Raw genomic sequence first — 23254 nt, forward strand, 5'->3', positions numbered from 1 at the left:
GCGATTCCTGGTAGCTTGCTTGCTTGCATCAGTTGTTGGTGTCTAACTTTGGCTCGCGTCATATATCTATTTTTTTTTTCTTCCCCCTAAGATTTAAATCAACCAACGCGCGCGCCACTTTTTCGCGCCAAGTTGGGTCTACAAATACCAGGGTGTCCGAGTTTTACCAATAACCTATTCGTCTTGGGTCGCGTCTTTTTACTTACATACTTCATACCTGCGTTAGGAAAAATTTTTAGTAAACTTCTTTTGGGGGATTCAAGAAAGTGAAATACATTTTTCACTCTCAGTCTCTCAGACTCTTTAGTTTTAGTTCTCTCTCCCTAGCTTTTTTGTTTGTGCATAAACAAAATTATGGGAACCCTTTTTCGACGCTGATGCTTTAGCGCTTTGTTTTAAGCACTTCTTTCAAGGCTTATATTTAAGAGAATAATTTTTAAAAGAACTTTCAAGTTCCTTCCTTAACTCGTGTTATGGGAGGAATATGAAAGTTTGCTTTTAACTTTTATTTTCTTAGAAAATAAAAAAGAAAGGTTTCTATCCTTTTTTTCTCTTTAAAATCTTCAATATTTCGCGCCATAACTTCCCGCCCTTTTTTTCTTTAGTTATCTCTTGTTTTAGGGGAACCTCATATACTCCTTTTTACTCATCACGCCTGTCGAAACCAGAGACGTTTTTGAAAGACACGTCATCCTTTCCACGGTTTCCATATCAGAATTCACGTCCTTTTATTGTTTAGTTTGGTATATGTATATTAGTTTCTGTCAGTGTAAAACTTTGGCCTACAGCCTTAAGGTTTAGGCTTTACCTAGTTCTGGGAAAACGACGTGTAACTTCGAACCGCCCACTGTATTTCCCTTTCAGGGACACCAAACTGCGAGTATATCTGATGATTTTCACCGCGCCGACGTTTGGAGCATTTTTTTAAAAAGGGGTTGGGTTATTATTTTGAAAAGACTTTGTGAGTGGGAGAACTATGGCAGTAATCCGCCAGTGGTCCGTAAAAATCCGCTTGAAAAGAGCTAGGAAAAGTACTAGGCTACAGTCTGCTTCGTATGGACTGCTTCTAAATACTCGCTTTAATAAAGTCGTCAAATCCGACCTAAACTTTTGGCCGTAAGCAATTTTCTCCCTCGATGAATGCTTAGCGACTAGCCTAGCTAGCCATCGGTCCAAGAGGGAAAGAGACAGCCAGAGAGAGAGAGAGAAATTGGGTCGGTTACTTGCCAATTTTCAAAGAGATTTATTTTGAACTTATTAAGAATTTGACAGTCGATTTTACCCGAGAACATGAGTCGAATTGGAACTAATTAGGATAAGTTTCTTTGTTTTAGGCGGCCCATATCTAATGAACTAAATGTTATGGACACTAGACCCCATGTTCCCAAAGAGCACACACCTATTTTATATATGGCAGACTTATCAGGACCATCCCGTATTTTGTTCTACCCCTTTGTTGGGGATTTATCCGCACCCCCATTTTCTGGAATGAAGTCTCATATACTCCGTTCACTCTATAAAGATTAATATGTGTCGTAACTAGAGTAGGAGTTAAACCCCATATTAAATTTTTATGAAATTTGCTATCATTTCAGAGTCGGACTTCATTCATCATATCAGCGTGAACGCGTTGAATTGTACTTTTATTTCTCAGTGGCATTCATCCTCAAGTCGAGTCGACCGCACCGCACCATCACCGCCACCACCAAAAGGGATCTCACTCTGAACATCTCTGGTGAGTTTTCCTTCTCCACCTTTACTCAGCAATTTTTGAAGTAAGTTCTTTATAAACGCTACTGGGCCTCGCGTTTTAGGCTTAGCGAATGTTTGGTGGTACGTAGCGGCGTAAGGGAATTCATTTTAGCCCATTTAGCTTCGCCTGACTCTAAAAGCTGGTCGTGCGCGCGAGCTAGGTTTTAGGAGCTACCAAATCTCGTGGGGATTTTCAATTCAATTCTACGTTGGGAAAAGAGCGCCTTACTTAAGTTTTGTTTGCAGTGGAATGAAAATGTTTGTAAATTGACAATTTCGAGCGGGAAAACTTACATATATCCCCATCATCTTCCCGGCTTATTTCAGTTTTCTAAAATTTTAAACATATTGAAGGATAGAAACCTACATACGTGTTTTAGTGTATACTTAAATAAGAAGCCTCACTTTAATATAGTTTGTTTATTTCACATCCCAAAGGATGAGTTGTTTTTGAGTTAGAGTCAAAACTTCAAAATGTTCACTCATTCCTTTCATTCACCTTTGCTAGCTCTGTTAATTTCAAGTCAAGGATGCAATAGTAGCATAGTAGGGATAGTGTATTTCTATATATTTTAAAAACCGTTAAGTATAGCTTTAAACTGATTGAAAACTGGATGTGAAATTGAGGTTGAGATAGAGTTAGTTCAATGGGAAAATAATTTCCGGTTTTTTTTAAAAAAATAAAATCTTTCTGGATTTTTGATAATGAAAAACCGAGAAAAAAGACCTACTTTTTTACCAAGATATTTACTAAAGATAATTTTATGAATATATTCAGCAATAACACGAAAATTCAAAGAAAAAATTATTTAGAGTATATGCATCTGATAGAATTTAAAAAAAAAAGGTTCTTTCATGGCATGACGTATCAAGAACAAAAAAAAGAGATTTTAATTTAGAATTAATATTAATATTAATGAGGTAATTACACAATTCAGTCACGCAAATTAGGAAAATTTTCAAATATAATTAGGACTATGATGACATCGAATCCATTTCTCATTTCTCGAGAGCTGCCCAGATATTAAAATCGGCGAAATATACGGTTATTTTTCCTAATTCTCAATCAACATCTTATTTGCATAGCTTATTAGGATGCTAATCACATTTTTAGCACTCTGAGACTTAAATGATGGGGAGAAGAGAGAAGGGAGAGGAGAGAAGCTACGATGCGAATAGAAAAAGAAAAAAAAATAACTGGAGAGTCCTCCCTTCTCCTGTCAAGTTGTTATTTTAGTATTATTAATTGGAAGGCGTTTATGCCATTTCCCATACGGTAATTTCCACTCAGCTGAGCGGGAAAGACCAAGAGAGAGAGAGAGAGAGAGAGATGAAAAAAAGAGGCCCAAATTCATTTCTTGCTTGGGGTATCGGACGCAGCTCGTTTAATAATTGGCAATCTTGCTTCTTTCGCGTAGGTTTAAAAGTGTGTTAATTTTTTTTTTCTCTTTAATTTAATATCGAATTCGGTTAAGGCCAAGGCTTAGTAAATTTTACAAGGTCTATTTCTACTTTTATCCATTCTCCCGCTGCTTTTAGCGTGAAATACGTATTAATATAGACGGTAATTACTTTGCAATTAGGTCATTTTGCGAAGATCAACGTTTGTTTTAATCTTTAGATCATGTAGATGGGAAAACTATATCTAACTTTTAAGGTATAGCTATATGGTTGTCGTAAGAGTAATTGTGGGCTTGTTTAGAACGTAACAAATCACGTTACAACTGGATAAATCTTTAAACCTTCCCTTTAATGGAGGGTATAAATACAAACATACTGTATAAAAGTTCCGCGTAGTCCATGGCTAAAGGCGAAAAATGATCCCGCGAATTCCGTAATTGATATCGTGAAAGTGAGCTTGGTATGAAAAAATAAAAAAATGGCTAAAATAAAAAAAGAAAAGAAAAAAATTACGAGGCCTCGCCTTCTGACCTTTTCTAGCCCGTAAAAGTGGCCATGATTGTTTCCTAATGGTTTTTCGAGTTCTCGCGGGATTAAGACTATACTTTTTCTCTCTCCGCGTACCCCTTTTTTCTTCCAGCGCCTCTCCTTTCCTCTCCACTAGCGCTTCTTTCTAAGTAGAGCGAGAAATATAAGAAAAAAGTAAAGAAATCCTTCCGCGGGCGCACGAGAAAATGGCACGGGGTATAAGCTAAGGGTAACCCGACTCGGGTTACCCGAGAAGAAAGTGTAGGAAGTAGGAACCAAAGCTAAGAGGACGACGTATACTGTACGTTAAGCCTTCAAAAGGTATTTCATTCACGACATTACTGGTCGTCGCCCATCTCGTGACGATTTCCTCTCGATAGCTCGCGACCCCTCTCCAAAACCTTGACCAATTACAAGCCTGTGATAATGATGAAGTTCCAGAGAAGTTCATCATCAGATTCATTTATTTGATTCCAAATATCTTTATCAGGGTTTTAAACCCCACGTATTTAGGATCGTTCTAAATAGGACTATAACATACTCAGGAAATTTCTGTAACTCTAGAACTAGAGTTATAAGGTGTCGTGTAATGTTTACCCAAATATTTTGCTTGATTACTCGGGCCCTGATTGTCGTAACTCCAAGTATTTAGTATCTTTTGAAAGAGAAGTAATGGGGCTATAACATATTCAAAGGAAATTCCAGTATGTCTTATAGAACCCGAGTTATGACCCTTTAAAGTTGGGTACCATATTGACTCTATTTCTTTCACTCCAACTTTATTTATCATTACCACCGGATTTATCGCAAAGACCCTATACTCTAATACATTATTAAACTTAAGTTTTCCGCGACCGTCTATATATAGGTAATGTAAAACGTATTCGCCCCTCATTTACGAATCAATCTTAGGGCGCACTTAAGCTCATCGTAACCTATAGGCATATCCATATTCGGTAGCCTTCCATCCTATTAATAATAACACTACGAATGAAGTACAACGTACTCACTAGTGGAATGGAATTGGGCGTACGGGATTTATACGTTTCACCATCAAACTCCGATTCCCGGAGTACCTTTTCTACGAATTAGTTAATCATTAAATCCAGGGAGAGAAGGTTTTAGTCGCGGTGGTGCTTATTAAGTTCTATTTTTTAGCGCACGCTATCCAAGGTAAGGCATATACCATGAAAGAAGGACCCATTATTACTTCTTGAATTTGATTGTAAGTGTACGGGTATAAAGGTGCAGTTACGGTTTGAATATAAAGGGGTGTGGTGTCTCGAGTATTTAGATTTGAAATTTTTAAAGCTCCGTTCACACTGAAATTGAATTATTTTTGGCACTTAATTCCTTTAACCAGTTCTAAAGAACTTAATAAATCATGGAATGCGAATAAAACTTCAAGATAACGGTTACGGGCGTTGTCATTTCTTTGTCGAATTGATATAATATCACCTTTAATTCTTCTTTTATTGTTAGGTAGTTATATATGTATAGTTTAATCGCTGTAAAACACGCGTGTCTAATGTCATCGTCGATCTAGTTAAGAATAGGGTTTAGCTTTAACTTCATTTATTCCGAGATTCGAACGCCGGGGAGTGGTGAGTTAGAGAGAGAGAGTATGTTTGCGTCATCTTTAATGAGTAATTCGAAATTGCGCCACCCGATCAAGAAAGGAAATATAGGTTTTAGATGCCCCGGAGCTACCTTCAGTGTACACTAGGGCGTTCAACCAATAACAATACATGTAGAGCAGCAGCATGCGCTAGTTTCACGCGCTCCTAGCTTCGTATGTATAGTATATGTACAAACTTCACGAGCTTCGTTTCTCGTTCCTTAACGAGATTTGCTCCAATTAATGGGGCGAACGAACATTGACATGTTTTATTAATGCTTTCTAAGTGGGGGGCGGGAGAGGGTTTGGGGGTTTTGGACGGACGTCGTCCAACTGGCCAAATGACGCGAGAGAAACTTTTAATCCGTTAGCTAACTTTATACTACCCCTTTTGCTATCCAACATCATTTGATTGTTGGGAGCTATAAGGGAATGAGTGCTCTTTAAATGTCTGTCACATACCTCTTTTCTCTCTCTCTCTCTCTCTTTCTCTTTCTCTCTCTCTTACCCAAATTACTATTTCTCCTTACCAGCGTGTAACACCCCTGCTATAAATTATATTCCAAAATGGGAATAGGAGTGGGTGAAGGGATGTAATGGGTCTTTGATGATGTAATCTCTGATCCAGTGAAGAAAAACTGTTGTTTATATAACTAACCTATTCTGTACCATTTTTCTCCGTATCTCTGAATGTAATTTGTGTATCAACAACCATATGGTTTCGACGTTAACTTAACCCTATTTTTGGGGTTTACATTGGATTGAAACAGAAGGAACGTTTCAATGCAGGGAAGTTTACTCAATTGCTTTGACTGACATTTAGTTTATTCATGCGTGTCGTCACCAATCTATTATAATTTTTTATTATTGGGAATTACATCATCGTGGCCTTTCCTTCGATACAGGGGACGTTGGCCAGTCAAAGTCTTGGTAATAATACCCGTTTGTTTTCGTTTGCGAATTTTCTTAATCGTGTAGATTTACTTGATAAACAAAGAAGATCATGGCATTTATTTAGTCTGGGTCTCTCTTCTCTTCTATTGCCGATAATAGTATAGTAAAATCCAATTTGCAATAAAACTAATGCTATTGCTTTAACCGGAAGAATTTCTAAATTTCTCATTACTTTTTGGGATTTAATTCACAGTCATCTTCTTTCGTCGATATTGCGAAAGTTTAATCCCAAGTTTATTATTACGAGACAAGGATTTTCCTAAAACTCTTATCATAAACGAAGGATTGATTCAATTAATTGAATCCTTCCATATTGAAATTGATGGATTATAAACAAGAATAAACTGAATTTGAATTTCATTAATATTAGAGCGTCCTTAGATTTCAAAGATTTGAAAGACACTTTGATATTTTCGTAAACAAGTTATTAATTAACTATAAATAGTAGGAGACCTATATGTTTCTAAAATTTGAAATTCAGCGCGCTTTGACATCACGTGCCCTTCGTTCCTGAATTTTAAAATTGCACGTGCTTTTGAAATCACGTGATCATCGAATATTTTCGGTCACGAGGAAAAATGCGGTTTATTTATTAGAGGAGAAATAGGCTTATCATACTCTCAAAGTATAAATTCTGAAATTGATCAACGGTGGTAGTTTTCTATTTTAATTAAAATTTATATCCTCATCCACAATTTTTTTCTTCTTTTAATTGCAAGCTTAGATAAGATGTGAAACGAGCCGTTGCGATGATAGAAAAAATTTGTCGTCCTCCGTCAATTCTTTTTAACGAGTACATACTATCTTAAAAACCATAAAGGGTATTATATAGTATTTAAGAAACTATCTAGAACTAGGGTTCTAGGAAACTGGAGAGTCAACTAGGGTCGAGGGAATTAAAAAAAATTTCTAGAACACCGAACACGTTAACAGGGGATAAGGGAGATGAAAAAAATAGGAACTTCCTAATGAGCTAACCCTAATATTTTAGAGACACGTTTTTCCATTACTCCTTTATACTTAAACGTCAAAAAAGATTCTCCTCTCAGCTTCATTTATCTCTTCTTGAATAGCCTTATACGTTCGTTGCTGGGTGACTGAAATTTTGCGACAATCGAGGGGATGGAAACTTACTTCCCTTATCAAAATTTAAAATTTCCCCTGGATGATTTTTAAATTGAAAATATATATCGTTAAACGTCCCTCACCCCACGGAATTAACTGTAGCTTATAGTTTTTTGGATACGTATGGACCATTTTGACGAGACAAGGGAGCTATCTCAGTACCGAACTGCCGACCTTTCGTAAACGCAATGTGGCTGGCTATTAATGGTAAAGTGCGGGTGTAGTTTTTATCGTATTGGTCTATTATACATTTTTTTCCTGGCCCTTTTAACGGAAATCAATTCAAGTGTCCGTGTCGTAAGCGTGCATGGTTACTTCGATATACTTCTCTGTACTTCGAAATATCACCATTCGGGAAGTTTTATAACTCTTGTCACATCAAATATACCTAAAATCTACTTCGCACACTCCGCGGCTATAATTCTGAGCTCTATGATACAATAATCTTGTCTACAATGATAATTAAAAGCGCTAATGAATTCTGAATTGGGAGATATGCAAATTGTCTTAAATTTCATATACATTTTGGTTTCCCACGGCTCAATAAAATAATAGACCTTAAATTGAAATGGCCTACTGCGGCATAAAAGGTAAAATCTTGGGACCACCGAAGTTAAAAGGAAGTAAGCTCTTATCCTTATCGTGAGAGATACTTTTTCAAATATGACTGAAACGTTGTAGATTAAAGTCAATGGATATTTTGACTTAACCATAACTACTTTAGTTTAGGGAATTTTCGTTTTGGACTTTCTTGGTTTGGACACACCTATTTCTTATATGTTTTCTTAGTTTTTCGTATACCCGTTTTCCATTGAACTTCATAGCATTGCGGAAGAGTAAGAGCCTCCCTTTCGGTATATGCCCATCCCAAACAAAGCTGCCTCTCTCAGTCCGTATAGACCAAGGCCTATATTTTGGTCTTTCTTTCTTTTTTTATAAAAAAAAAATTGATGGGTACACGGTCATTCTTCTTGCCCGTATTATACGGCTCTATTTCTCTTCAGATTTTCTTTTTTTCTTTCTTTCTTGTACTATTCTCTTTCGGGGGTGTTTGCGATCGAGACTTTGTTTCCAAGGAGTCAGACTTTACACTATATCTGTCCTTCAGAATTTTATATTCGTTTTCTATTTTATTTCGGTGGATCTTCTTACCAATCCCGATTTTCATTTAAGATGCGATGGGAAATTGACTTAATAAATTGTATTACGTTGGTTATAGACATCTATTCTAGAAAATTCCTCAAGATAATGAAAGAGATAGAAATATAATTTAATTGTAGTATAAGACGTGATACCATTTTGCAAGGTTTATCTTCTCATTGAAAAAGCGTGGAACTGTTTGCGGCGATATAGAAAACTACAGCGAAGTTAGTTATATAATTTTAAATTACCAATTATCAAATAAGGATTCATTAAAATCAATAAGGTATTTTAATTAATTAATAAAGTACGTCAAAAAATTGCTTTTATGCCTCTAGATGTCAAGCCTAACCTGCATGTTAGCGCTCTAAAAACCTACTGCTCCATTTTCATTTCTCTTTACAAAGTAATAATTTTGAAAATGTTCGCCTAGAAGCTTCAACTCAAGTATATCTGCACCCCTCAAAACGCATCACGAGAGACATTAATTTTAAAGATATAAACTGTTAGATCTAATCCCATTCGACTCGTGTACGAAGCGTCAAAAATGAGGAATATATATTTTTGAAATAAGAAATGAAAACGTGCAAATTTTCTAGTTTTCGTAAATTCCCTCAAGTTATAGGTACGTTTTTCAGGTCGCTAATTGGAATATTTCCCGAGAATTTTTCGAGGAGTTTTTACTATAGTGAAGTGTTTATTATATTCCGTGATTCAGCTTGAATTATCGTGAATGAATTTCATAGAAAACCCCCTCGATAATATAAAAGGGTTTGAAAAATACGCTGGGAACTTTCGTTCGCCTCTAGCGTGGAATTTTTCAAAAGGAGAATCATTTTCGTCGGCCGTCGATTAACACTCGATTAACTTTTGGGGGGCCCCGCAAATGAATCAAACAATAGTGCGGTTTTGAGAGACTATACTCTATACTTTCAAGGGGCTATACGATATAAAAGAATTAATTCGTTCATTTCAGCCCCCGGATGCCGTTATACCTTTGCAAATTGCGATGGTGCCGTTATTGCCGTACTTCGGGAGTATATCGTATTTCTCTCATTGCCTCCTAGCTTAAACTTTTCCAACTTTTCATTAAACCCATTTCGAGGCGAGCTCTCCGTGCTGCTGGTAATACGAAGCTTAGAATGTCTAATTAATAAACGAGAAATGAGGAATACAACCAGCATGAGCCTCGCAGCCACTGCCCCCCCCCCCCGGGATGAAATGGAAGTGAAGGATAGATACCTATGCTGCATGGAGAGACAGAGAAACGGGGACAGATGAAATGTAGTTATGCAATATATACTGTGACATAGGTAGGAATTAAGATGACGCGCGAAAATGTCGTAACTCCGAGATTTAATGAATGGTTTTAATCTAAATACGGTTTGATAAAGACTGGTTAAAATTAATTACGAAAAATTAAGTTAGTCCGTGAACCATCATAGTATGCAATTGTGAATAATTTTATATTTTCTTCAAAGATTATGCACAGTTTACATTAATTTTTAGTTAATTATTTAAAACGTTAATATCAGAAACGTTATTTAGAAAATAGGCCTAAATATTTTGAATTATTATTTCAAGTCACTTTAAAGCACACCTGGTAAACTAAAGATTCAATTTGGATTTACTATATATTTGCTCTGAGATTTACGTCTCAGAATGAAATGAGACTTACACCGTCCTTTCTCTGACTTGATCCTTATCCTTACCACCTTACAGTGTTCCTGGTATAACTTTTGATGTGTCTGCGTGGGTATATGGTACAGCCGTTTGATGGTGAACTCTATATAACCCCTAACCCATTCCAAGTAAGAGTACAGGCTGCACACTCGTGTCTATCTTGGACTGAACAAATCCTTTTCGCCCTATTATTCGCTTGGAGAATCTTTCTCGGTTCTCTCTCTCTCTCTCTCTCTCGCTCTCTACCTAACTCCGTCTGTGTTTCCACTCTCTTTCTCTCGCTCTCTCTTCTCTTTAATTAATAGCCCAGCCAACCCAGAATTGTTCTCCGCGGAATAGTCAAACATATAGCCAGCCGCATCTCGAGTTATTTTCTCTCGTTCGTTGTTGGTGATGTCATACAGGCTTGGTTGATTCCACACGCTTCCCAAAAGTTGGTTCTACAGTTGTTATTTTAAGCGACTTAGGTATCGTTGCCTCTTTTATATTCGCCCCTTTTCCATGCGTAGGAAGTTGATTAACACGAAGATAAACAATAGTCATTCTTCAAAGTTATGATAAGTTGAATCAAGAAGTGATATCTATAGTTTATTAGAGAGAAGGTATAAATTCGCCACATTTCCAGCTTTATCTCCAGTCCAAGCGTAGGTCCGGAGTTAATCCCCGCCTCTAAATTACAACCAGCATCTCATTGGTTCTTGAAAACTCACGTCAGTCCGACGCGAATGATGAAAGTTACGTATTTTCCGACGGAGGAGTGGCAAAATAGCTCGGCCTCCTTTTACGTCCCCCTTGTTTTTTGAAAGGGGGACTGAGACTATGGCGCGCGAATGCTTAGTCAACTTACAACTTCTCCTTAATAAACTAGATATCACTTCTTGGTTGAATATTCAGTCATTTTCTCACACTTCAAAAGAAATTATTATCAATTTTTGGACTTGAAGGATTTTAAGAGTGATTCTCTTCTACAGTTAATACACTTCCTATGGCGATGGAGCTCTCACTGCTAGCGTAATTCAAGGAAAGGATGTATTATAACTTCCGTATCTTCGTTACCCACATCTTTCCTGACTTACGATACGAGTCGAATCGAGAAAGGTTTAAGCCTCTTTCTTTTCGAAAACGAATAGTCCAATTCCCTTGAGAGATGATGGTTTTAAAACTCTTTAAGTAGATTATTTTCACTGGCATCGGGGGCCACAGCCACCCACGCACCTTCGGCTATAGCCCCATTTTAATTGTTTCCTCCTATCCTTTTTAGCCAAAGAGCTATTTATTTACCAATTATTTATTGTTAGGAGATTGCATCCTTTAAATTTTAAATCGGATTTCGAACTGGAGTTCTTTTTTATATAAGACAATTTAAGATTGAGTTTCATTTCAATCAACGTCACGTGACGTCACACTCGATAAATTTAAACTATATATTGACCTTTGACCTCAAATATCTTAAGCCACCAATATAGTTTTTGAAAAAATGGACTTCATGACGACACAGACTATTAAAATAAATAACGAATAGACGTCCCAAACCATAACATTCCGTATTTGAATGGTATAAAATCGTTGAAATTCTTTATTAATTTTATTTTACATAAAAATTAGGCTTAGCTATATCTTTCTTGCGCGAGCTTTAGCTACTGTCGTCATTGCATAATTTTTTCATTGCTGTTTTCATATACTGCTGAGGATCGGAATAATCTTCCATGGCTCGTGAGACGCATTCGTGGAGAAACTTGGGCAAAATAGTTCTCAATATCGTCTGCTTACGGTTAATCAGTTCGACGTTGTTTAGACATTCCTGACACATGGCTTGCGCGTACGCTCCGAAAGTTGAAATCCCGCTTTGCTATCGGAGTTTAAGAATATATAGGGATTTTTTAGTCCGTTTTATCTTTTGTTTTTGGGGGGGAAGGTATCGTAGAAAAAAAGATAAAGGAAGGGGTTTTTTTTCTACCTCGCTGGAAGATACGTAAGTTAAGAATGATTTAGAGACCGTGTCAGAGGTCATGGCTGGTACTTCTACCCCGCCGTGTTTGTGAATAACGTTGCTCGCGTAACCTCTCTCCTTAAGACACATTTGCTGCGTTCTTATCCAGATAGAAACGAAAAGAAAAACGAGAAAGATAATATAATAGACCTTAAGCTATTGACCCCGGGTGACCTTTTAACTCAGTCTATGTAAGGTTTATAGTTAGAAATCTACTCAAAGTTTCAATTAAGCTTAGCGAGATGTTTTTGAAATTTTTCGTTCAAAATATAGTTTGAGCTATATAGGATATCCTTTGTAAATTTTGAAAGAAATATCGTTAGGCCTATCTACCCCTTTAATATTAAGGAAATAGGTTCGTACGCTATTTTTATAAAGGAAAAAAATACCCTGGTTATTTGGGGCGTAAATATAGAGTGATCTAAGATAGATTTGATTTCCCTCCCATATCAAATAAATTTATTAAAGATGAAATTGTACCCATTTTTATTCCGAGGGGTTGGGGTGGGGGGAGGATAATACCAAGGTAATACCCCTCTTTTACTATTGCGGAAGAAATCTTCGATTTCTCTTTAGCTACACGCGTGTGGTTAGAGATTTATTTTACCTGGGATCTTGGAAGGTTTGCAGTCGATATTTGGGAAGTCTCGTTGCAATTTCCAAAGAAAGACCAGAGAATAATTCCTCGGCTCTCATTCGACTGGACGCGGTTACCTGTTTTATGAACACAACCATAAAAATAATCCCCTTACTCGGTGGTGGTGGCACCCTTTTTCCTATAACACTGCTAAATAATGTCCCCTTTGGTGCAGCTAGTTGGGAACGTTATAGAGACACTACTAACTACGCTAACAAGTGCATCACCCAGAGCTTGCAACGTGTACAAAAGTATAATAGAAGGCGTAAAAACGGATTTACTCTATCTAGAGGAACGAAATGGGACGAACTTTGCGATACTACGTCACTCTCTCGTCACCCAATTGTACGGAGGCTACCTCCCCATTAGGCTACGAGTAAAATAGCTCATGGCGGCGCCCATGGAAATGCCTCTCGCAAATCAACTCGGAGACACGCCCATTTTTAAGTACAAATACTGATAAAATCGAGTGTTCCTTGCTAATAGACAGAGACAATGTTGTATTTCTTAAATTTTTCACGACATCACGCTCATTTCATATGAAATATTTATATACTCTGTACATTCTCCTTTAGTTAAATAGAGCAATCTGTGGATGAACCTTTCGTGAGGGAACTAAGAAGGAAGAACTGTCTGTCTACAGTAAGTGTGTGGGGGAGGGAGGAATAGGGGACTAAAGGGGGAAGAAAAAAGGTTTTTACGAGAAAATAATACAACCGGCTCATCGTTGATGGTTCGGAGTGTATTTGGGAGTCTGTAAATAGCAAAATCTCTCCACAGAGATAAATCGGTGACGGGATTCCCCGAGGTAGAAACGGTTAAGCTTTCCAAATTAGAGAACTGAGCAAGGACGTTCAATTGGCAGAGCGAGCTGATATTGGCATTCTCGAAACGTAGATCCTATACATGTACATACGCCCACCGGGTCGAGTCACGTGGGAGAATCAAAAAGGAAGGGGTCAAAGGTAAAGAGTCAATTAGGGTGAGAAGGTTAATCGATTCAGTTCAAAAGAAAAGGCGTTGAATGGGAAAACATAATCGTAATGAAAATAATCTATTGTAACCCTAGGTATTTGTTTAGGTATTTTGATACGCGCATCGTGTACCAAAATTTCATTTAAACCTATTTTTAGCAGGCCTACAAGGAATCGAATATATTTTTCATAAAAACTTTCAATATTTTGGATGTATAAGAAAAAGTTTGTTCTTACAATAAGGCGTGGGAAAATCCTTTTGAGTTTCCCCAATAAAGTCGAGATTTGATCGAAGAGTAGAAAAGCGAAGGTAATGGAATGAATGGCGTTTGTTGTTTCGGGTCGCCATGCTTGTTTTAGAACGGCGATCACGGCCCCGTGACCGTACAGTCGCATTCTTCCCTCTTCCACGTCCACCAGATGGTTCGAATCCGATTCTACTCTCGTCACAATTTCATCGGCACCTTCCATTCTAGCGTGCCCCGCGGGTCAAAATAAAAAAACCACAAAGAAAAAAAAAAGAACTTTTTCAAACCCCTTTTCTTCAACTGGTCGAAAAGTCGAAATTGGTTTTTTAGACACCGATATATCTTTACCTTGTGGGATCTTTCATTTTGAGTTTAGATTTTCGGACCGTTTTTTTGCTAGCGCTTTTTGGAATGGTATTTTTTCTTCTGGCACCTCTTCCCACTTCGCTTCCTTCCCTCGAATACGATAAAGATCGCGACTCCACTCGGCTGCAGGATCGAGTTAACAATAATTAGACAAAGTTGAAGCCTTAATTCAGGTTCAAAGTTCTATTCAATCGGCCTTCATATGCAATTAACATCAACACCGCGAGAAAACGTCAAAATAACTTGTAAGTTTATAATTTATTTTTGCTACTGCTACTTTAGCCTAATTTAGATTGATAATGGTCGAGTGGTTATACTCACCGAAAAGACCACATGTCATCCTCAAAGTCTTCTTCACCCGCGTCGTCTTCGTCTTCAACTTCTATGGAAGTTTGACTTTGATTTCTGAAAAGCGTTCTGGAGCGTGATAGCCCCGAGAAACGCGGAGAGGCGGTGGAGGCGGCGGCGGAATTAACTCGAGGCATCAAAGGGGGCGCGATAGCCGGGATCTTATTTTGAGATAATCGTAAATTATGAAAGGAATCCGATAATTTGGTCGCCGCCGCTTCGCTACTGTTACTGATGCAGGTCCCTCCGTTAGAAACGATTTTCTGCCATTCTTCCTGAACTTTTGTCAAAGCTTTATTTCGAGCTTCCTGTTATAAAATGAAAAGGAAAATCGACAGGAAGATGGTGTAAATAAGCGGAAACGATCAAATCCCTCCCCCCATAAGGAAAGTCAATGTATCTGTTCACCACTATCAAAGGAGGAATAACCCTTTTAATGGAAAGCCTCTTAGTATATTGACTTTATCTGTATAGCTTTTGGACTGTTCCGTATTTTGAAAGTTAGGCTTAACGTCTTATACCCTAGCATCGTAGGGAATTTTAATATAGGGATGGACCATAGAGGAATATACCTTGAGCTTAGATAATCTCTCGAACTCCAGTTTCCGTTGTTCCTCTTTCTTATGAAGGGCTACTGCCGCTCTTCTCTCTTCTTCCTGTCGGCGTCGCATCAAAGATAGTTTAGGCTCTTAGCTTTTAGTTTATTTTATTCTACCAAGGCCTAGCAGCAGTACATCTTTTACTTACGGAAATCCGTTTAGAGTCTAGCGTCTTTAAATTGAGCAAGGAACTGAGAATCACTTGTCTATAATTTGGGTCCTGACTGACGAGACACGAGGACAGGGATAGTTCTTGTAAACGAACTATGGTTAATATCGCCCATATGTCACTGACACTGTTAGATTAATTTAATTGTAATTAAATTAATTTTTATTTAGGATCTAATCGAAGTTACACTTACTATTCAATTCGATTGTCTTCTAAATTGAGTTTTTGTAGATTTTGAAGGTTCTCTAAATTCTCCTGCGTACATTATTTTAAGTTTCTAAAATTAGGCTTCGGGGTCAGAGGTTAACTTACAACTCGACTGATAAAGTTGTGACTTAGATTTAAATCGACTAAAGAAGCCATGTTTTCAATTCCATCCGTGTTGGTTAAGGCATTAGATGATAAGTTAAGTACTCTTAGTTCTTTCAAATGACACAGGTTCTCAATGGTCCTAATCTATGAAGTAATATTAAAATTTTTAGTTAATTAATAACGAGCTTAAAATGTATATTTTAAAACGTACCTGATTTCCACTTAGATCCAGAATATCCAAAAGCGTTAAGCTTTCCAATCCGCTAATCATTTTCAGTCTTTTAAAAGTTTATGATGAAATTAAGTGAATTTAAAAGTAGCTTTTTGTAGGGGGGGGGGGGAATAAATACCTGTTATTGGAAACTATTAGAACCCTCAAATTTCGCAAGGCATCCAAGCCGGATATGACATCGAGGGAATTATCGCTAAAGTCCAAATAAACTAGGCGCTTGAGCGATTCCAAGTTTTTAATTTCGCGTATATTATTGTTTTTCAAGCTGAGCAAACAGACATTCTCCTCCGAGGATAGAGAAGGGCAAGACGATAAGTTGTAACTAGAAGATTATAAATACCATGTTGTACGCCGCAAGGACGAACGAATTACTAGCGTGGGACGGGTGCAAATTAACTGAAAGCTATCAAATTCTTGCTCTAAAAATTAGGATTATATCGAGATATGTATTGGAAGAGTATTGGTGAGGTCTGATTAGCGGTTTTTGATAACTTCTAGCTTAATCATCCTATTCGTAGAACCAAGAAACGTTTCTCTCTTTCATCTCGCTTACTTCTCTAAGATAAGGCGTTCTGGATCGGCCGTTTTATCCTTGGGATTTCTTTGAGCTACCAAGGACCCGTTCGAACCTTTCCAAATGTTAACTTTGTCGGTAGCTGAATTGGAAGAAAGAAAGAAAGAAAGAAAGAATTGGTTTAACTTTTATTCGGATTATCTAGAGTTGAACCGTGACAAATGGAGGCAAACAAACGGACAAACTTTTAGTTGGTTTACCGGGTTTGTAGGGTAGTTGGTTATCGTAGTATAAATCCCGACGACTTGACCTTGGTCTGTCGTGCAACGATTCGGTGGATGAAACGAAAGAATCGTGTCGCGCACGACTGGGTGATCTCGGTTTTTTCTCCAAACTGTTTGATAGGGATGCTCTGTAAGCGGAACCACTTCTGGGCAAAACTGGTTTCCGTTCAAACAAATTAAAATACCAAAACAACCCTTTCGCGAAAGTATAAATTAACTTAACTTACACGGTGACCTTTTAGGAGTCTCATTTCTATCTAATTCACTGGGTGTTTGACTCCTGACAGGACTGGGTCTCGTTTCTCGAGAGCCCCGAAATCCGGGTGAAGATTTGGCCCTTAAAGCAGCTGGTGCCTATTTTAATACGAACCTAAAACTTAATATTAATTGAAAATACAAAATTATTATAAATTTAATTACTTGAGGCTCTCTTAAGGAAACATTGACTTTGGCTTGCGTTATTAACAGACCCAAATCGCTGATTTGATTTCTCGTCTACGAGGCAATTTTAAATTAATTAACAACCGAAAAGTAATGAAATTAAATGAGGGGAGAGGAGAACGCCTATAGATAAAGTTTTATAAAAGTTTAATTTCGACTTTACGACTTTTACAACGAATTTACGAAAGTTGGCAGGTGTCAGAAATGTTGTACGGTCAGAATTTGAGTTCTATTTAAATTATAGGAAATTTTCGCGTGTAGAAAGGGGTGGGCTGATATCTGGGAGGGTTTTAATACTCAATTTGGCATCTTTTGAACGTTTAATAAGCCCTCTAGACTTTGTAGTCCCACGAAAATATCATTAAAAGCTCTCCCGTTTGATGTTCATATCCCCGTACGAAAATGCTTAAACGCTATCTCTCAGATTATTAGCTTTAATATTCTATAGATTGATGCGCTTATATAGCTTTCCATGTACAGAAAATCAAACTTGAAACGATGAAAATCATGAATTTTTATAATTTTCTCGAGAATATTTAAGTTATATAATATATTAAATATTACAGAGTGCATTAAACGTAAATTATCGTTATTCCTTCAATATTTATGGTAGAAATTAATGCATTCATGAAAATTATACCTCATATAGGCAGAAATCCCCCCTCCCTTTATCTTGTTATTATTGTGCGAGTTGTAATATTGGTTTCTATGGTTACCGCGTCATGGTGGGGGGAGGGAGGTCTGATGCACTCAATCTTTCTCTCTCTAGTCTCGAATTCAATATCTTACCTGTTTTGGACGTCTGTTTCGTTTCATAAAACCTTAGAAGACTCTTGTCTCTTCCTATTTTTCATTCCCCCCTTTTCTATTTTGACTTAAATAAATATATCTCTAATTTTCAAACGATAATTTTACAAGGAGACCGATGGGAAAAGGGAATAAATATTTTTTAGAACCGCGTGCTCCAGTTTTGACGTATATCTCGCATTGCGCAACCTCTAGTCCAATCTAGCGTCCGCTTAGAATGTCCTGAATTGATTTTTATCCTTTAGTTACGTAACGCCATAATTGGACTTTTATTTAATTCTATTTTAATGAGATATTTAGTGATAATTAGGGGCAGAGGTTAGGAGTAGAATTAACTCGGTTTGTAACGCGGTTTATTTATATTGAGTACTTGAATGAGTCACGTTTGTTTTGGATGAGGATTGAATCGATGGTTGCCATGGTTACCAGTTTTCCTCTCTTACTTCATCTCAAAACGCGCGGAAGTGTTTTTTAACTCTTTGATGTAAAAATATTATAATGGGAACATTAATTTCACCCAAGAAAGAAATTATAATTCTGGAGAAAAGGTTCGTCATTGATAATATATTAATTATTTTACAACATTTTTTATTGATTTTTATTTTAATATTAGATGTGAAGATGTATTGAAACGTTATATATCGAAACGTTTGTTAGACCCATCTGATTCTAATAACCATGTATCTATTGATATGTGTTCTTCGGAATATGAAAATGGTTGTAATTATTTTACCTTATATTAATTTTATAATAATTATGTTTGATTTTATATATTAGAGTGGATTAATACTGTTTCTAAAATGATTAAAAACGTTAATTTCAAATGTTACCTGCCAGAAAATAATATAAAATCGTTGAAATTGTTATCGTCAGTCGTTTTGAAACAAGTAGTAATCGAAGGTTATAGAAATTTAAATGAAATTGGAATTAAATTAGATAAAATATGCAAATATTCTTGGAATAAATTAAGCAACAATGCTACGAAAAATACATCTACGCCTCTAAAAGCAAAGGGCGTAATAAAAAAACACTCCGAATGCTGCATACCAGAAGTATCAGAGTTTCAAGTAAGATTATGAAATTAATAAAAGTAAAATATTTCTCTTACAAAAGTTTATTTATTTTAAAATTATAGCAATTTGTAATCAAATATCAGGGTCATTACGGAAACTGGGAAGAATTTGACCACCTAACCTTTTTAAAATTATCTAAGAAATACAAGGTAACCGTCTAAATTTCCCTCTATTTATTAGTAGAAAAATTATAAGTGAGCAAATAATAATAAGTAGGGCGAAGAAAATAAACCAAAATTGATTGAAGAACTTCTTCAAGTTTTGTTTGGTCAGACCAGACAAACGATAGAACTTCATATAAAATGGTTCCAGGATTATACTTCAAAGAAAAAAGATATGAAGGATGCATTGTCCAGATGGAGAAAAGAGAAAAAGGTAAGCCTATTACTCACTCAAATCATCTTTTCTAAGCCTAATTCTATTTTATACGGACTTTAAAGATGCAAAAGGCATTATTAAATGAAGAATCCATTAACTCTAATCTCCCATCCGATAAATTTAAAGAGGATGAAAGAAAAATGGTTAAAAATAGCATCGAAATTTGGAAGGTATTTATATTATTTTTTCTTTTTATTTCGGATCGCCTGTAAGTTAGCTTCCCCCTTTTACTCGGTTGTGCCGCGGGTAAAACATTTCTACAGGCGTTCTATGGAAAACCCATGTTATTCGTTTGCCCCTGTATGTTGGCTACCGTGTATTATAATACGGATAAAATATTTGAATCGGTTTTAATTAAAATTAAGTATTATTTAAACGTAAATTAAGAAAAAATGCCAAGAATCAAAAGAGCAAGAAGATTTGCGCCGAGAAAAAGAATTATTAGATCAAAAGCAACGAGAATTAAAATGGATGGAAAAACAAGTAAAAAAAATTTAATATCACTCTTGAGCAAAGTTGGAGGTTTAATTAAATATCTGGTTAATTAGAGGGAATTAAAAGAAGAATTGGAAAAAAGGCGAATTAAAATTGAGGAAGAAGAAAGATTACTCCGCGAAAGTCAAGAAAGAAAGAAAGCTGAGGAACTTAAAGAAAAACGTCTTTTGGCCAATAAGGAAGTAGAAAAATTTTGTCATAAAGATTTTGAGAAAATTAAAGATAAAGAAAGACAGAAAGAAATACGAGAAATGGAGAAAAAGTTAAAGGAGATTAAATTAGAAATGTTAAAGAAAAAAGTTGGTATTTTATTTTCTTTATGTAAACATTTGAATTTAATCCTTATTAAATTTTATTTCATAGCTGGCCATTGAAGTTCCAGCAGATCCAGACAGAATTTATAAACCAACAAAATCATGGTTGGTTCATTCTTCCACTAAAAAAATTCGACCAATTAGCTCAATAACTAAAGCTAATTATATACTGACTTTGCATCAAATTAAACACAGGTAAGTTCTTCAATTAAAACTCTATTAAATAGGCCTATTTATTATAATTTAATACTTAACAGGTCTATGAGTAAAAGGAGAAATTCAGTCAGATAAATAAATAAAAACAAAACAAAAAAATAACCAGATAATAAAAATTTTATTCTTATAAAACGAGTTTCAATATTACAACAAAATAATTTTTTGTAATTATTAATTAACAACCATAAGTAATTAATAATATTTAACCAAAAAATGTCACTGTTTTTTATCCAAAAATTGTGCAAAATGTATTAAATATTTCTAATTTGTGCAAATATTTTAATTGTTTACCAAAATTTAATATTTATAATTACAAAAGCAAAATTAACAAGTCAATTAAGCACCTTGGAGAAAAATCACCAGAATCACATTGTATTTAAGTATTTTGTGCAGTTTTTAATTGTGTTGGACTCTATTTTTTTTAAGGCAGCCTAGGTGATTCAAGTGACTTAATTAAGCACCTATCCCTAAAGATTAACAATTAACTATTCCTAAAATATCCCTATATAATACATTGAAAAAAAGGTAATTAAAAAATTCTTTTTAGCAGATATTTAATTGGCAGCAGCTGCAGCTGCAGCAGTAGCTTCCTGACTTGGCTGTGAAGTCTCCTCAATGGTTTTCATGTATTTGTACAAATCAGGGTTATAAATAATTTCAACTTTCTCCGTTGTTGGGGGTTCAAGAGCCTTTTTAACCATAACTTTAGCAAGATCAACAGTTTTAATCGTTACTCTAGTGGGAAATATCAGATTAAGGGGAATTATCAAGACTCCAATTAGCCTTTCCAAGGGCCGGCTTTCTCTTCTGTTACAAACAAGCATCCTGCCAAATAATCTATCTTTGTTACACCTTTAAAACTTTAGTATAGTCAGAAGTGAGATGAGACCAGAAGTACTGAGCTAACCAAATTCTTCACTGGGCGAAAGTGAATATTCTTGATAAGACACCAACGGTTGGCCCTCTGGTGGCGGTTTCAGAATTTCCCCTCCAAAACGTGAGACGCTCGCGGTGGTAGACGGCCGAACTAGATTCAAGCACCCGCGTCCGTGTTCCGCCGCTTTAGGTTGAGGGGAAGGGGGTAGGAAATGTTTTTGGAACTCGACCAATTTTTTTCTCTCTAGTTTAAGCGCGTGGGAAGCGGCGTAAAATCCTCAAATTTGTTCACTAGTGCCAGGATCTACTATCAATGCTAGAGTCCTTCACTTCTAGTCTCATCTCACTTCTGGTATAGTGAATTATTATGATACTTACGCTGGCCTATATATGGACAGTTTATCAAAACCAATGTTTTGCAAGGCTTCTTCCATTTTCCCTTTTGTTTGGGAATAAAGAAAGCTGCTCTTGGCATTAGCTCCTGTTGAAGAAACAACTGAGAAGTTCCGGCAACCACTCAAAAAGGCTACCTTGGCAGAATTGACAACGTAATCATGATCCACTTTAAAAAAATGAGCCTAATTAAGAGTGGGGATAAGACAGGGATTAGTTTGAAGCCATATAATGTTTGGTTTGATCAGTCTCACTGCTCCATTCTTTGCTCTTGTGGTCCCCAAACAACAAAAACCACAGTCCAAGTCTTTAAACTCAGCAGCATGATCTTCTATTTTATCAAAATCAACTATTCTTTGCTCCTAAATTTAATTATTTAGGGCAACATTTTATTTGCAATATGTTTTTTTTTTGAGGAAAACATTGTATAATTACCAAATTTTTGTACAAGTCTTCCTTCAATTCTCTCCTACCAATAATTACAATTTTGGAAAATTGATCATTTGCAATTAATTCCTTGACAACTTCCATTCCTACTTCTCCAGAAGCACCCAAAACAAAGGCTGATTTCTTATTTACACTCATTTTTCTAGTCTTCTTGCTTTTCTAAATATTTAAATGGTGAAACTCGAGCCTATTAAATCCTTACCTACCTAACACTGTTGCGCGCTAAAATGAGGGCGACAAAAAATCGAAAAAAAAAAAACATCCTAATACTAATTTAATCTGTCGTTTTCCGGGTATTTACTCTAAGTGGAACGACAATCTAAGCTAAAAGTAATAACAAATAACGAGGCTCTTTAAATAGGGAAGGAAAAAATTGGGCGGGTACCCCCTGGGGAGTTTACGTAATGCATGAGAGCGCGCGCCGTGAACTTGAAGGTCAAGGCAAAAGCCGTCTGCTCAAAATCATAATAAACGTCAAGCGGACAAGGCTTAGCTGTAAGGTTGCGGTCATTGAGTTCAGAACATATATCTTTCTAGAGTTCTATTTGGATATCGGGGTTTCGCGATCGCGCGACCATCGTTTTTGAAATTATGGGACGGACGGATAACTTTATCATTAGGTGGTGGCGCCATCTATTTCACTTAAAAACACATATTTGTCACTATGGCGTCTGCTATAATTTCTCAATATAGCCTAAATAGGAAATGTTTAGAAACCGCTATGATAATGGAAGTAAATTGCTAGATTCGAGTAAAAACAGAGAAGTAACTGCATTAACCGATAGTATATGTATTTTTGAGCTTTCGTGATAGTCAACTTGACAAAAATGATCTCCACAAATGTCTTTTTTTGGAGTCCATTCAAGTCCATTAATGGCCTGACACCATTGTTTTGGTAATTCCGAAATTTTTGTAGGGAATCTTAATGGTACAGTTCAAA

General features: G+C 36.3%; 4 protein-coding genes across 6 annotated transcripts in view; 2 read left to right on the plus strand and 2 right to left on the minus strand.

The window, feature by feature from the left end:
• Window positions 1-23254, plus strand: part of LOC149692448 (alpha- and gamma-adaptin-binding protein p34-like) — an 81194-nt gene that overhangs the window by 48839 nt on the left and 9101 nt on the right. Inside the window, exon 3 of the mRNA XM_089868213.1 lies at window positions 1596-1735. The gene's annotated coding sequence lies outside the window, so the exon portion shown is untranslated. The remainder of the gene's footprint in view (window positions 1-1595; window positions 1736-23254) is intronic.
• LOC149692450 (leucine-rich repeat-containing protein 49) lies at window positions 11749-14901 on the minus strand. 2 transcript variants are annotated; one of them, XM_089868210.1, is made up of 7 exons: window positions 14738-14901; window positions 14399-14539; window positions 14040-14274; window positions 13546-13728; window positions 12799-12905; window positions 12159-12291; window positions 11749-12050 (listed from the first exon to the last, which is right to left on the minus strand). In XM_089868210.1, exons 1-7 carry the CDS (start codon window positions 14899-14901, stop codon window positions 11835-11837), a joined length of 1179 nt encoding a protein of 392 aa, XP_089724336.1. In that variant the 3' UTR covers window positions 11749-11834. The 2 variants fall into 2 exon arrangements, with proteins under 2 accessions (XP_089724336.1, XP_089724337.1); XM_089868211.1 differs by lacking the exon at window positions 13546-13728.
• Window positions 14162-20873, plus strand: LOC149692451 (coiled-coil domain-containing protein 112-like). 2 transcript variants are annotated; one of them, XM_089868207.1, is made up of 11 exons: window positions 14162-14661; window positions 18490-18670; window positions 18736-18839; window positions 18900-19189; window positions 19258-19344; window positions 19412-19570; window positions 19636-19743; window positions 19961-20056; window positions 20122-20367; window positions 20432-20577; window positions 20640-20873. In XM_089868207.1, the coding sequence occupies exons 2-11, from the start codon at window positions 18621-18623 to the stop codon at window positions 20671-20673; spliced, it is 1320 nt and encodes a 439-aa protein (XP_089724333.1). In that variant the 5' UTR covers window positions 14162-14661; window positions 18490-18620; the 3' UTR covers window positions 20674-20873. The 2 variants fall into 2 exon arrangements, with proteins under 2 accessions (XP_089724333.1, XP_089724335.1); XM_089868209.1 differs by having other exon boundaries at window positions 18522-18670.
• On the minus strand, window positions 20700-22564 carry LOC149692452 (protein HTATIP2-like). The gene is made up of 4 exons (XM_089868214.1): window positions 22303-22564; window positions 22122-22229; window positions 21853-22052; window positions 20700-21423 (listed from the first exon to the last, which is right to left on the minus strand). Exons 1-4 carry the CDS (start codon window positions 22450-22452, stop codon window positions 21153-21155), a joined length of 729 nt encoding a protein of 242 aa, XP_089724340.1. The 5' UTR covers window positions 22453-22564; the 3' UTR covers window positions 20700-21152.

The sequence above is a fragment of the Phalangium opilio genome, unplaced genomic scaffold, assembly GCF_054372755.1.
Source record: "Phalangium opilio isolate 3A_F unplaced genomic scaffold, DU_Popi_V2 ptg000024l_1, whole genome shotgun sequence".
NCBI lineage: Eukaryota > Metazoa > Arthropoda > Arachnida > Opiliones > Phalangiidae > Phalangium > Phalangium opilio.

Coding starts and splice junctions, on each gene's coding strand:
- LOC149692451 (XM_089868207.1), top strand. CDS start 18,621: ATGGGAACATTAATTTCACCCAAGAAAGAAATTATAATTCTGGAGAAA. Junction 18,671..18,735: donor ATTATAATTCTGGAGAAAAG/GTTCGTCATTGA, acceptor TTTTAATATTAG/ATGTGAAGATGTATTGAAAC. Junction 19,744..19,960: donor ATAGCATCGAAATTTGGAAG/GTATTTATATTA, acceptor ACGTAAATTAAG/AAAAAATGCCAAGAATCAAA.
- LOC149692450 (XM_089868210.1), bottom strand. CDS start 14,901: ATGCCTCGAGTTAATTCCGCCGCCGCCTCCACCGCCTCTCCGCGTTTC. Junction 12,906..13,545: donor GAACCATCAACGATGAGCCG/GTTGTATTATTT, acceptor TTCATAAAACAG/GTAACCGCGTCCAGTCGAAT. Junction 12,051..12,158: donor CTTACGTATCTTCCAGCGAG/GTAGAAAAAAAA, acceptor AAACTCCGATAG/CAAAGCGGGATTTCAACTTT.
- LOC149692452 (XM_089868214.1), bottom strand. CDS start 22,452: ATGAGTGTAAATAAGAAATCAGCCTTTGTTTTGGGTGCTTCTGGAGAA. Junction 22,053..22,121: donor CAAGAGCAAAGAATGGAGCA/GTGAGACTGATC, acceptor ACTCTTAATTAG/GCTCATTTTTTTAAAGTGGA. Junction 21,424..21,852: donor CTGTCCATATATAGGCCAGC/GTAAGTATCATA, acceptor ATTATTTGGCAG/GATGCTTGTTTGTAACAGAA.